This window comes from Triticum aestivum, chromosome 5D, assembly GCF_018294505.1.
Source record: "Triticum aestivum cultivar Chinese Spring chromosome 5D, IWGSC CS RefSeq v2.1, whole genome shotgun sequence".
In the NCBI taxonomy this organism is placed as follows: domain Eukaryota; kingdom Viridiplantae; phylum Streptophyta; class Magnoliopsida; order Poales; family Poaceae; genus Triticum; species Triticum aestivum.
This window is the reverse complement of record NC_057808.1, coordinates 371,914,020-371,928,624: the sequence shown is the minus strand read 5'-3', so window position 1 is coordinate 371,928,624 and position 14,605 is coordinate 371,914,020. Positions and strand designations below refer to the sequence as shown.

General features: G+C 43.8%; 1 protein-coding gene and 1 long non-coding RNA gene across 2 annotated transcripts; one reads left to right on the top strand and one right to left on the bottom strand.

Moving 5' to 3' along the window:
- Positions 1 to 4,167: 4,167 nt before the first annotated feature.
- On the top strand, positions 4,168 to 6,428 carry LOC123121854 (uncharacterized). The gene is made up of 3 exons (XR_006459882.1): positions 4,168 to 5,170; positions 5,907 to 6,001; positions 6,178 to 6,428. It is a non-coding gene; the product is annotated as an uncharacterized lncRNA (long non-coding RNA).
- LOC123121853 (receptor kinase-like protein Xa21) lies at positions 5,930 to 9,183 on the bottom strand. Its single transcript, XM_044541931.1, has 2 exons — positions 6,426 to 9,183; positions 5,930 to 6,345 (listed from the first exon to the last, which is right to left on the bottom strand). The coding sequence occupies exons 1-2, from the start codon at positions 9,157 to 9,159 to the stop codon at positions 5,930 to 5,932; spliced, it is 3,150 nt and encodes a 1,049-aa protein (XP_044397866.1). The 5' UTR covers positions 9,160 to 9,183.
- Between the last annotated feature and the right edge of the window lie 5,422 nt (positions 9,184 to 14,605).

The window sequence follows — 14,605 nt, the reverse complement described above, 5'->3', positions numbered from 1 at the left end:
CATGATGAATTTAATGATAAAGATTTGAAATATTTCTACAAATTTGATCAAACTTAAAGAGGTTAGATTTTTCGGAAAAGTAGTACACCATATATTTTGAAACTGAGGGAGTATTTTTTTTTTTAAGAATCCTAACAACACCAACGACGTGGCAAAGCACACCCAACCCTTCTAGTATATAGTATAGGCAAAGCACTTGAGGACACGACTAGGACTCTTGTTTTATCGGACTCAATTAAGTTCCTGATTTTGCGCCAATCAAAACAAATCGTAAACAAAATAGGCCAAGGAATTTTTTATCCAATCAATAAAGCTCTTCATGGTGGCTTTCCCCCCAAAAAATAGAGCGAGGATTTTAAGTCTGGCCTTGGTAACATTAAATAAAATACAAACTAATTTTTTTAACCATTAAGTCCATATTGTTAATCGACCACAAGCAATCGTCATAACTGTATCCATTCACTGAATGGTGATTCAAATATGGCAAAATTTGCGGCATGTTCTGAAATCTGAACTGAACCAGACACTTAGTACAATCCATAACTAGGAATCCTTAAAGGGGGCAAATTTGGTAATAATATTTTTGAGAACAGAGAGGCATCATGCAGTTGCACTGTCCAGAACATCCCATCGCCTCCATCTGATTTGCTGCCTGAAAGAGAAGAAAAATGAGCAAGATGGTTCAAGTCTTGGCTAAAAGGAACAGATCAACATAGGATGGTGCGTCGCTTAGGTAAATAGGGAAGCAGTCATGCATCTAGAACACAAGATGCATGCAAGTAAAATGTCTTACTCAAACAAAAATGAAGGTACTACATCAAATGGTGAACAAGAATGGTGGCAAGAAAGTAAGGCTTCAACTTGGAAACATAGGTTTCAGGAACTAACCGTTTTTGTGGATTTTACTAAGCAAGCTTGCCAATGAGCTCCTTTAAAAGATACGGGCATGTTCTAGTTATATTGTCAAAGACGTCAGCCGTCGTTATCTCCTTCAAATTAGACAGTGTCTTGAGGAATTCAAGGCATACATCATTCAATCCACCACAATTGTGCCTCTCGGCTAGAATGAAAATAGTCCTCACGAGCTCACGTCAACGAGTTTGCATAACTTTTCTTCACATAGTGTTATTTCACAACCAGATCTCATGCACACCAAAAGACATCAACGACCAAAACCCTGTCCAGACCCCATCAAAAGACTTAGCCTAAAAGACAACCCTTCCCACGCATCACTGAGAGACAATTTAAATACACGAGCAAATACATGATATACTTTGTAGAGTGCATTTCTTCTCAAGTAATATTGAAGTAAATAGTTGGTCAAGCGAATTCGCCATCCAAGGGCAAGTCTTGAAGTAAGGGTTCTGTGAAGACATAAATTATCAAAACCATGAAATCAAACATACACGGTACAATCATCAACCGATCAAGTTTTAATTTTCATGCCCAGAAGAATAGTTTAGACCACAACTCACGATCTCGAGGTAGATCAACTCTGTACTTTGATACTCTCATAATATAAGCAAGAGCATGATGTAGGGTTTTATCCTCATAGAGAGGGCCCGAACCTAGGTAAAGGCTTCGTGTCCTCTATCTCTTGTTACCCATCGATCCGATCTCACAGCTTGGGCTCCCCTACCCGAGGTTTGCCGGTTTTGACATTGACACTCCACCTGCCGGTCCATTTCCTCTTGCATGCTCATGAGCATGAGCATGATCATATCCACTTCTTTGTCCAAAGTCGACGAATCGAAGAACTCGTCTTAAATCATTTGATGAAGCTTCGTCGGTCCATACTCCTCGTCCGACGAAGCATAGGAATTCATCGTTTTCCTTAAAAAATCATAAAAAACCAGGCTGGACAATGTGTCGAACACATAGAGCGCAAGGGGGAGCCCAAGAGTTGCTGGACGTACCTTGGTGGCGTCCGGGCCGACGATGACGTCCCCGACGGCGAGGACGGGAGAGATGGGGTGATGTGCCGGTGCTGGCGACGCAGAGGCTCAAAACGGTTGCGGAGCTACGAAACGGACGTCACAAAGGAGAAAGAAATGATGAGAGAGTAAATGGATCCGGTAGGTCGAGAGGGTGGATAATATGCAATTTGAGAAGAGGTAGGGCTGTCGGGTCCGACGTGGCGGACACACATGAGCGCCCCATATCGACCATAGATTTGGGCTGGATATAAGGGGTGCCGGTCAGTTCGGGCATTTGAAGCCGGTTTGGCGCCTGTTTGGGTCATTTTTTTTTGACTGGGCCGTTCGCTCGGGCGTTTAAGCTGGTTGCAGATGCTCTAACCGAACCAACACATACTTTTTTTTGTCATGCAAGAGTTCGTTTTGTTTTTCTGTATTCGACTCCGAAAGAAAATTAATTTTGCTAAAGCACATCCAGATGTGCCCTATGTATTGCACATAAGTCATGTGTCATTGATTTTACGAGAATGCTATTTTCCTGCCGACTGGCAGTTAGCGACAGGCACATACGACTCGCGAGCCGCTCGATCCGCTTCTCGCGCTCGATGAACCGCTCGGTCAGTTCTAGCGCGTGAAAAAAGCTACCGAAAAATAAAATGAAGCGCCAATAGGAGTCAAACCCACGTCCGATTAGATGAAGCCCACTGCGCGCAACCAACTGGCACATATATCTGTTCTGTTTTCCTACCAGTTTAACAGGATTTTATACCTTATTCAATGAGAATGGGAAAGAAAAACAACATTGCCTTTGACCTGGAGACAAAACCATCTAGTCCAGGTTTTGTAAGGACTGATGCATCATGTTGTACTTATCTCTCTTTTTGTAGTGATGAACATTTTTCTAGTGAAATAAACATTCAGCTGACATAGAATAAAGTTTTTTTCTCATGTGTCATCAAGAAAAAAATGTTTGTTTTGAAATATCCTCTGATAATTATTTTGTAATGAGTTTGATAATTTATGCACCACAAATCTGATAGCTTACATACAATCGTTAACTTTTTGACGTGGAAAAAACCATTGGAAACATATTCTCGATAACTTCTATGTAAATAGCATGGTAATACACGTGTCGCATACCTGATAACTTACATCTAAATATCATGGTAACTTTTAAGCCAATGGAAATTTTCTTTAAACATACCCCTAATAAATTTTGTGTAAGTAGCGTGGTAACTTACGTACTACATACCTGCTAAACATGATATTTTTGCACCATGAGGGGGGGGGGGGGGGGGTGGTTAACATCTATGTAAAAATAGCATGGTAAAATACACAGCATAGAGTTCATAACTAATGTATGGACACCGTGATAACTTTTTGACTGCGGAAAATTGTTCAAAACATAACCCCACTAAGTTATGTGTAAATAGCATTGCAATACGCACCACATACCTGATAAGTTATGGACAAACACTGTGGTAACTTTTGACCTAGTGGATAAAAGTTGTTGAAACATACATATGATAAGTTCTTTGTAAGTAGCGTGGTAAGTTACATATTGTAGACCTGCTAAATTAGGTACAAACATCATGATAACTTTGAACTGGAAGAAAAAAATCGTTGAAAAGATACCCTCGGTAACATAAGTGTAAATAGCATGGTAAATTACACAGCGCGGAGCTGATAACTCATGTACGAATACCATGGTAACCTTTTTGATCCTCAGAAAAAAGTTGTTGAAAATATATCCCGGTAACTTTTGCGTAAATAGCATGGTTTTTTTAACGCATTACAGACCTGATAACTTATGCGCAAGCCCCTTGATAATTCTCACTCGGAGATTTTTAATTAAAAATATACCCTGATAACATGATAATTTACACGCCGCACACCTGATAACTTATGTATGAACAGCCCGGTAACTTTTGTTTCCGTTAAGATAAGTGCAGAAACATCCCCCGATAAATTCTAGGTAACTAGTATAACATGAGTGGCATGGAGACGCCATATATCCATCCGTGAATATTGTGCAGTACATAAATCCAGGGAAAAAAAACTGAAAAAGCATGTTTCCTCTACTATACGTAGAAAACAAATGTATTAATCTAATTACTAGCTCAATCTAGACCGGGTGGTTACAAGCTACCGCGGACTATTATCAAAAGGTAGCGGGTTTAAATCGTACGTGAGTGAAATCGTCCGGATGTGTCGCTAACGACCCGTGTCGACTGGTTGTTAGCACGGTCCTTAATTTTATACTAAGATTCGTGCGAGTACTTTTGTGTTTTCTGTCTTTCTAGTTTGATTGCGTCACTGTTATCCCCGCCGCCGCCGCCCCCATCCGAGACATCTTCGGCGACCGGAGTCCCTGCCCCTCGGACGCTTCGATCTTCTTCAAGTCGGACGCTGCCGCCCCGCTCTGCTTCGCCTCCGACTAACCCGGCCGGTCGCCGCGCCCAGCCGCCCACACAAGACGCAAGGTCAAGTCGTCTCGAGCTTTTCCCTCTCAAGATCCGCTCCCTCTGCTGGCGCGCGCGGCCGCGGCACTGGATCCATGGCTCCGCTCACTGCGTGCGAGCTTGAGAGGGAGAGCTCTCTCTCTCTCCCCCTCAAGCCCAGTGTTCAGTCTCTCTCTGAGCACTAGTGTTCTGTTGCACGCAATCCAGTTTACCTTCTCACAAGTGACGGACCGTCATGTCTTTTTAGCTCTAGATTTTTTTTTTCTATATCATATGCATGGTTAACTGCTCTCTGAAACTGTATTTGGCACAAGAAATGGTAACTGAACCTTCAAACTCTAGATGTATCGTTAAAGGCATGTCAACAACTGTAAGAGACAAGATCAGTCTACTTATGATGTGTATAATCTCTTCTTAGAAATGGTCACGAGGAATAGTGTTTCCAATCTCTGTCTTCGCCTCAGTAGTAGTAGTATGTTGTTATTGTTATTACACCATATATTCTTCTCTAGACCCAAAGCAATGACTGACAAGTATACCACATATATCAATATTATCTTTTAGTTTCTTTTGGACTACCACCAGATATATCCTAATAATCTTCTAACTGTTTCTGGTTGCTAATTCTACTAGTTTTGGTTACAGATCGTACCGTGCATCTCAATGTTGTGCAGATGTTCCAGATTTTTACAGGCGTGCAAGAATGAGCAAGGGTAAACCATTGCCAGTTAGGCTTGCGGCCCAGCCACTCTTCTCTGTCCGCTGGCACCAAGCTCCCATCCCGCTGCCCTGGTTGGTCTACTACCTGTACTGTGCTGCTTTTGCCTGAATGAGTGAATGATACTAGCTAGCTGCGTTTCAGGCCTGTGATTCCTTTCCTGTTTCTTTTTTTTTTCAAATTGCTTGGGCTGTCAAATGTATGTGAAACATTTATTAGGTTTTATTTCTGCTGCTGCTAACAAACAGCCTGGCTGACTGCTGATTTTGCTTGGAGCCACAAACACTGGGATGATTTTACATAATTTTGCATTGCATTTGTCTGATATGGTGCAAAGAAAATGCCTCCGATAGCAAGGAAGTAAGCATGGATGAAGCAAGGTGTATGCTTGGATTAGCATGGTTCTTAGCCTTCTTCTTAATGATTACCACTAATGAATGAAGCAAGGAATCTTGTTCACTTAACAGAAACGACATTTCAGTTTATTTTAGTGTTCCTGATCTGATCCGATGCACTTTGTTCTAGTAATATAAACAAATAAAAAAGAAGAAACAGAGAAAGAACTTCTGAAACTCTCTAGAACTTCAAGTATACTAGCTTACATTACACTTCTTGATTACTGAAACTCTAGAACTTGCTCTAGTGCTATTGTTGCAGAGCACCATTCTCAAAGCACACGCCTATAAACCTGATTACTGAAACTCTCTAGAACTTGCTCTAGTTCTGCATTTACTTTGGTACAGTTGTAAAGCAACATAGCTCTGAGAATAATTACTAACCGGAAAGATACAAAAAATCTTTATTATGCAGGATCATGTCTTATACTAGCTTGTTTATGCAACACCTTTCTTGATTTCCCGAGTCGAGGCTTCTCGTTCTGCTTCATGCTCCCCTATGAACTTGAGGTACGCATCTCTGATTGCGTGCATCTCCCCTGTTGCATCTTTCGTCCGTGCTCGGTGTCGAGGATGTTGCTTTGAGCAGGATATGCCAAGCCTCAAGACCGAAACCAATAACTCCTGGATTCTAATACTTGTATTGTTATTCTGTTGTCCGCTGTGCAACCACATTGTGGGGTCAGCTATCTCCAAGGTTCTATCTGGAAGAGCGTCCTCAGCAAACTTATGCAGATCCAATGAATCTCTGAACATGCCTTCTGTTGGGCTCCTTCCCGTAAACATCTCAAGCAGCAATATGCCAAGACTATAAATATCACCAGCGGTTGAGACTGCAGAGCCTTCTCCATACTCTGCAATTATGCAAATTTTGTGCTCAGCACGACATATTCGAGCGAAAAGTAAAATATAATATAAGAAGAGTTTTAGTCACCTGGTGCAACATAGCCTATGGAACCTCTGATTCCAGTTGAGCTGTATGAAGTTTGCATCCCCTCACTTGTATTTTCTTTAAGGATCCTTGATATGCCAAAGTCTCCAACTCGTGCGCTCATGTCTTCAGCAAGAAGAATGTTGCTTGGCTTAAGATCACAATGGATCACCAGTGGTTGACAGTAGTTGTGCAGATATTCTACCGCGTCTACAATATTGACAGCAATATCAAGCCTCTGGGCAAGGCTGAGAGTGTTGTCTGTACTGGGCTCTTGAGGTTTTGGATGAAGCCAGCCATCCAAGTTACCATTGGGCATAAACTCAAAAACCAATGCCTTAAACTCTTGACCTTGGTGGTTGAGGCTCGAACAAGAAGTAATGATCTTAATGAGGCACCTGTGTCGTATTCTTCTCATGGACTCACACTCAGCCTCAAAACTCTTGGAATACCTGGATTCACCAAGATTGAACACCTTGACCGCCAATGTTCTTTTTTCAAAGTCCAAAACACACTTATAGACCGCACCATAACTTCCTCTGCCAAGCAAGTTGGCTTCCGCAAACTCGTTAGTTCCTCTCAACAATGCATGATAGGGTATTCTCTTGTAATGGTCATCAGCTGAATTTTGTGCTAATGTTTTTTTGCTTGGTTTGAGCTTCTTGCAAAGTATCCAAACAAGAAGAACAATCGAAAGTGAGAACAAGATTGCTCCAGCTGCCACTACATAAATTACAAGATTCTTTGGCATCTTTTTTTTGTTCTTTCTGGTGGAGCATGGAGCCAAATGAAGTTGAGGTGTACCACCACACAATTTGATATTCCCAGCAACTTCTAAGTAAGTGATGTTTCTGAAAACACCTTCATTTGGTACCTCACCTTGCAAATTGTTGAAGGATACATCCAGTTTCAACAATGATTTCAAATTCCGTAGAATTTCTGGGATTGACCCTGACAAGTTGTTGTGTGCTAGGTACAGCTCTTGCAGATTTCCGATGCTACCAAGGGCATCAGGAATATTACCAGATAATTTATTCATGGTCAGGTTCAATCCCCTGAGCCCCTTTATATTTTTCAGTGATTGAGGTATGCTTCCTTCAAATGAATTGTTGTCTAATGATAGCAGTTCCAATACTATGCAATTCTGAAGACTGTCGGGTATCTTGCCGGACAACTGGTTTCCTGATAGAGCTAGTTGGTTGAGATTTGATAAACTACCAACTTCATTAGGAAGAGGTCCAGAAAGGGAATTGTAAGACAAGTCCAAAATATAAGAAAGATCGTGTAATTTGAAAATCTCTCTCGGTATTGAACCGTTTAGATGGTAATTCATTGACAAATCAAGTGCATAGAGATTTTTCAACTCCCCCAGGCTTGTCGGAATTGGCCCCTCTAAGTTGCCAATACTTGCAAAAAAACTATTCAAACGTGAAAGGTTTCCTAGTGATGGTGGTATGAAGCCAGAGAGGCTATTGTTGTACAAGCCTAGCTCGATCAAGTTCCCTAGCTTGCCAATGCTCTCTGGAATCACTCCGTCTATGGAAGTATTTGCTATGACAAGTATTTGCAGACCAACCAAATTGCCAATGTCTACAGGGATACTCCCAAAGATCCTATTATGCATCAAGTATAACCCCTCAAGAGTCGTTGAGAGGTTCACAATTGAACCTGGTAGTTGTCCGCCAAAATAATTGCTGGCGAGTACCAATAGCTGCAGTTGGCTGCAGTTTGCTAAAGAAGTGATGAATTCCCACCCCTTGTTGTCATTTGCTTCGAGGTTATTTGCACCCAAGTTTAGATGTTGGAGAGCTCCCAGCTTCCCCAATGTGGGAGGCACATACCCACTAAATCCATTCTGCACGAGGTTAAGGAATACGAGGGAAGATATGTTGGATATTGAGGAAGGGATGGTTCCTGTGAAGTGATTACCACCTAAGCCCAGATGTTCCAGCTTGGCGAACTTGCTTCCGATATCATCTGGAATGCTTCCGTACAACATATTCAATGCTACCGAAAATACTTCCAGCGATGACCAGTTGTATAGGGAAGGTGGAAGCATACCGGAGATGTTGTTTCTAGAGATGCCGAATTGCTGCATGTTGTGGTTGCTTCCGAGGCTTGATGGGATTGAGCCCACGAGCTGGTTAGTGGTGAGATCGAGGTATTGTAGATGGGACAGATTGCCAAGTGACGGCGGGATGAGCCCTGTGAAGCTGTTGTTTCTCAGCGAGATCACTGCCAGGGATGTGAGCTTCTCGCCGAGCTCAGCCGGGATGCGCCCGCCAAGTTGGTTGTTGCGCAGTCTCAGCTTGGTCATGCTGATGCAGGAGCTCAGGTTTACAGGGATTTTTCCAGAGAAGGAGTTGTCGCTCAAGTCAAGCTTCAGCAGACGGCGGAGGCGGCCGAGGCTCGCTGGAATCTCCCCGTGGAGCCGGTTGAAGCTCAGGTTGAGCGTCCGCAGGAACGAGAGGTTCCCGAGGGCTGGGGAGAGTGCTCCGGCGAGCCCCCTGCCATCCAAGCTCAGCTCCACCACCCTTGAGGGCCTCCAGCGGCTGCACATCACCCCTTCCCAGCTGCAGAAGCCGGCGCTGCTGTTCCAGGAGGCCAGCGAGCCGGCATCACTGACCTGCGCTTTGAAAGCAAGCAGCGCGGCCTCGTCACCAGCGCTCACTGTGGCGGTCATCAGAGCGACTACCAGTGACCATATGAAGCTCATTATCCCCATGGTCATGCCCATGCTGGTTCCAGGTATGGTTGCCAGATAGCAGTTTCTTTCTCGATATAGATTTTGGTCATGCGTGCCTTGCTGCCTTGTATTTATTTGCTGAAAGCGTAGTGCCAATTTTTCAACAATGTCTTGGCTCACGACCTTCAATAAATGGTGCAGACTTTTACGCACTCCTCTTTTGACCTGCAGGCATGGATCTCCAGAGTTGACAACGAACACGCTGACCGCGACAACGGTATGGCATTTGATCCTACATACGCCACGCAGGAGATACTCGGGGCCAAATTTTCGTGTGGGTGCACAGTGAGTCAAAGTCGGTGCGGATGTAGCGTGCTATGCTGGTTTTAATTCGCACCGGTTCCGTTTTCTTCCATAACTACAGTGTTTATCGAGCTTGACTGCTCAGTCTCAAGTCCAATGTACAGAAAGGTGGATGCTTTGGGCGTGTCGTTGCCGACGTCGGAAAATGCTTCGGAAATGTATCTGAAAGGAGATGAGGCAAGAAGACATCTTAATACGGAACGCCATGAACCATATCGTCTGTCTCGGGAGCAATTGATGTATTTTCACCCGCAAAATTTTTTTTTTATGTATTTTGAAACTACTTGAGTTGTTGTACAGTAACGTCTGTAGCTTTTTCTTCCTTTTTCCTTTCTTTTTTCTTTTCTGTTGATGGTATTTGTACCAGTCCAATTTAATTAACCAGTAGCTTCTTTTGTTGACTTTTTTTTTGAGAGAGCTTCTTTTGTTGACTTGTGGTTGTGGGTGAGGTTCAACGTGGTGGCTCAATTTAATTAACCAGACACTATGTACGCTTTCAGACTTGGCTTTTCTCACTGCTGACGGCCCAAGGCGTGTGTGCTTGGATTAGCATGCTTCCTGGCTTTCTTAGAGCAAGTACAATAGTGGGCTTATAGCCCGCTTACATGACATTTTTGTCTATATGAAGGAGAGAGAGATGAAAAAGTAGGTGGAGTGGGCTCTCATGCAAGAGCCTAGCTATATGCTAACTTTTAGGCAAATACAATAAATGCAAAGAAAGAGAAAGAGTGTAACTTAGAAAAAGTATTAATCTTACTAGTAATTTGTACGTGCTTTGCACGTTCGATTATTATGTGTAATCACAATACTAAATCATTCAAAGTAAAAGTAAATATCCTATGCCATAAAAAGCACAGTACCACAACGAATTTCTCTATGAAGAATGCATTAGAAAAAACATATATTTTTACTCCAAAAGAAATGTTATTGGCGTGTTTGTGAAATCTTTTAGTTTTTCAAATTCAAACTTGACATATAGATAAAATTTGTTTGGTGTTATAATTTTCATCTTTCCACACCTTCAAGTCAGCATTTTCTTATAAACTCTATTTTATTTGTGTGTTCTTGACGGCATAAAACACATACAATGTTTTAAATAACTTAACACCTCGTTAAGAGAAATAAAGTAAAATATAAATCTAAAATTTATACGGGGCTTTGTTAATATTTCTCACAACGAACAGCAATATTGCCATGCGAACACTTTTTTCTACAGTGTGCTAATTCTTTTGAGAAAAAAATAAATGCTTCCATGCATCCATTCAACGGTGCTCATGTCAGGAGCAAATTGCTAATATAGGCTGCCAGCCTCTACATGCACACTTCTTTAGATGCTTCTAGCCTATACTGGAGTACTATCTTTTCTAACACGGCCAGTTCACAATGTGATGCTAGCTCCTTACGTGAAAGCTCTAGAAAGATTCTCGCAACCTCGTTTTGGCGCCCAGCGGTGGGAGCGAATCCCAGCAACCATGACCATCGGATCAATAGAGTTCATCATTGATAAATGGCAGCGATTTACCTCGTGGAAGAAATCAACGGCTAAGAAATTCTCGTGCTTCACTGCGAGCGGCTATCCAAAGTTTGAAAATTGTTGTACTATAGTAGTAGAGATAGCCAACCTTACAGCCCGCCTTACTATATGAGTGAGTGTACTAGATGACTATAGATGACATGGCATCTCTATATAGCCATCAGCTGGCTATACTATTAACCATGCTCTTACTGATTATACTGACTAATGAAAGAAAACTTGTTCACGCACGTGCGCGCGCGCGCACACACACACGCACACACGGACGCGCGCGCACACACACACACACGCACACAAGTATTTAACCAAAAACTACCACATTTCACGGAAACGTGACAGAAACTACCACTTTACGATTTTGTGCGGAAAACTATCAGTTTTGTCCTAATCCGTGGCAAAAAACTACCAAGTCTCGAAACCGGACGCTTCGCCCGCCCTAAGCACGAAACTGACCAGCCGGTCCCACGTCTCAGGTGCCATGGTGGCCAACCGACGCCCGCCGCGCGTTAACGGCGCGTCCGCGGTCGGAAACGGCGGCTGTTGGTCGGCCAATAAGTGAGAGCGAGCTCAGCCACTCGCTCATCCTCTCCCTCCTCGCTCGCTCTCACTCCTCCTCATCCTCTCCCTCTCCCTGGTGCTCTGAGCATATCGCCATTGCCGCCGCGGCCATTGCTGATGGTCGAAGTTGAGGATGCCATCCTGGAATGACGAGGAGAGCTCGGACGAGGACACCTGCATGGTTTCAATGGATCCTCAGATCTTTGTAAGTGCATAATGGTGGAACAGAGTTAGGGTTAGGGTTAGTTCATCCAAATTGGAGATTCAAAGTTTCTTTTGGTTTGATTCCAAGTTTCTTTTGCAGGAAACCCCTGACAGTGTGGTGGATCCATCTTTCTGTGGTTCTTACACTGAATCTTTGCTGACTTGCATGATGCATCATTAGAGGCCGAAGAAGATGGTAGCTTTTGAAGGTGCCTTGACTGGGAGGCGATATCTGGGTTGTCCTGTGCAGCAGGTATTAAATCTTGCAGGATTACTTGTTTTGCTGGTGGAGATGTGTGGTGTGTGATGTGTTTTGCTGCTGGAGATGTGTGGTGCAGCATGTTAACTAGTGCAGAGATGTGGTGCAGCATATTAAGTTGTGCAGAGATGTGTGCTGTGCAGAGATGTGTGCTGTGGTTTTGAACTGAAACTTGAAAGTGCCATACATATGGAAGCCTATATGTGAAAGTAGATCTTTAGTTAACTGAATTCAATAAATGACTGAACCTGAGAACACCTGTTAAATGCGAACTGTGAACTGAATATATTTGTTAGCTGTTAACTGAAAAGAACAGAGTTACATGAATTTATCTCTGCTACTAAATATAGTTGTTAATTGAATTTATCTCTGCTGCTAAATAAGGTGTTGTGTGCTTAGTATCAAAGAATTATGTTTGCATAATTCAGAGAGCATTGATGTAAACAAAGGGTTTCAGTTAAATGAAATGAGTTTATGATTTGAGTTATCTGTACTAAGTTTGTTACTAAGTGCTTTGTGCTTAATTATAAATAATTGCTTCTGTAGGATGTAGGTGTCAACTGTGGGGTTGTGGAGTGGTTGGATGGTCCTTGGCCAGAGATTCTACAAAGGTGCCTAACAAGGATTTGGGACATGTACCATGAGCAGAACTTGGGGAGGGTGAAGGACAAACAAGCCCATGAGAAAGAGGTGGCCAAGCTAAAGAAGGAAATTGATTTCCTGTCAAACAACTACAGCCAGTTGGTGGAAGATGTATCCAAGCTTTTTGACTATCAAGATGGCAAGATGTCTCATGACATGGACTATACCAGTCAAGCAATCAATGAACTAAATGAGAAGAAGAAACAACTTGAGGATCAGGCAAATATTGAGTTAAGTATGGAAAAGATGAAGCTTGCCAAGGAGCAAAGGTGCATTCTTCAAAGCCAAGCAGATATCATTCAGAACATGAGGAAGGCCATGAAGGAAGTGGAGGGGGACAGGGACCTACTTAAGCAAGAGAAGAAGAAGCTGGAGTATCTGATTGCTGATCTGCTCAATGCTGGGCATGCCAGCAAAGATAAGCTGGAGAGGATCAAGGCAATTATGAATGAGTGAAGTGCTTGATGTGTGGGTAAAGTAATTAGTAGGCCTATATATAGCTGGCCTTGGAATGTCATGCATGTTAGGTGTATATTTTGGGAAAGTTTCATGTGCTTTCAGAACCTGAATCAAGATGGTATGAGGGAAGGAGGTACTGTTATGGTTTAAGAACTAGGTGGTTTGGTCTATGATGTAATGACTTTTATGTTAAGAACTACTATGCTAAGTGAGTACTCATGCTAAGTTAAGTAAGTAAGAATGTTTTATTTATGATGAGTCTGTTTTACTCTGCATATATTATGTGTGGCTAACTGACAGTAGTGACATAGTTGAAAATGATAACATACATAGTCAGTGTTGCCCATATCCAACTTAGATAGTCTGACAAATAACTGAACATAGATAGCAAGTAGATAATCAGTAGAACTGAACATAGATAGCAAGTAGAACTAAACATAGTGCCTGCATACATAGATAGTACTGGCATTCATAGTCTGACATACTGCTGGCATACATAGATAGCAAGTAGGGTTTCAAACTGAACATAGTGCCGACCAAACTGAACATTTGAACTTACTGAACTTACGAAAGTTCAGGACTGACAAACTAGAATTTTTTGCACTGACGAAACTGAAGGCAGCATCTCAGTCCTCCTTCTTTCGCATCTTCAAGCGCTGGGAGCGGCGCGCCGCAGTCATCTTCACGGCCGCCCTCTTCTTCTTGCCCGGCGCCGGCTCCACCACATCTTCACCGTCGCCATCTTCTTCTTGCTTCACGACGACGACCTCTGGGAGATCGGCGACCTCCGACAGCGCATCCACGTGGATTGGGAGGTTCCTGTCCCCTCCACGGCGTCGAGGACGGGAGCCAGCAGCTGCACATCAGGCTCGTCGTCGGAGTGTAGGACGACCTCCTTCACCTCGTCGTCAGAGGACTCGTCCTCATCATCGTCAGAGGACTCGTCGTTAGAGTCGTCTGATGGCCCAAGGACCCATGGATTGCGCCTCTCCCAGTAGGCGTTGTTGATGGGGGCTGGGAGAGCGAGGACGGCGTCGGTGACGTGATCCGCGGCGGCCGGCGGCATGGTGGACGAGCGGTACATCCACCAACGGGCGCATTGCCTGGGGTCGGGGGAGCGCTACACCTCGCGCATCGCCCACAGGAGAATGGTCGCTGGCGGGACGGTGTAGCCGGCAGGGAAGGCATGCTGCTTTTCAGCAGCTGTCATCACCTTCACCAGGCCGCGGGCGTGGTTCCTCATCATCGCCAGACTGGGGAACCAGCGCGCGATCTCCCTATACTGCGCGGGCAGCTCCTGGTTGTTGCCGGCGAGATCTTCGATGGCCCGCTGCCAGTCCATGGCGACGGCGGTGGGGGTGGTTGTCGGCGGCGATTTTGACAGGAGAGAGGGGGAAGTGGAGTGGGCTGTGCGAGCGGCGAGTGGGCGAGTGAGCAGAGAGAGTGGTGGGTGGACACGTATTAAAGGCTGAGAATCC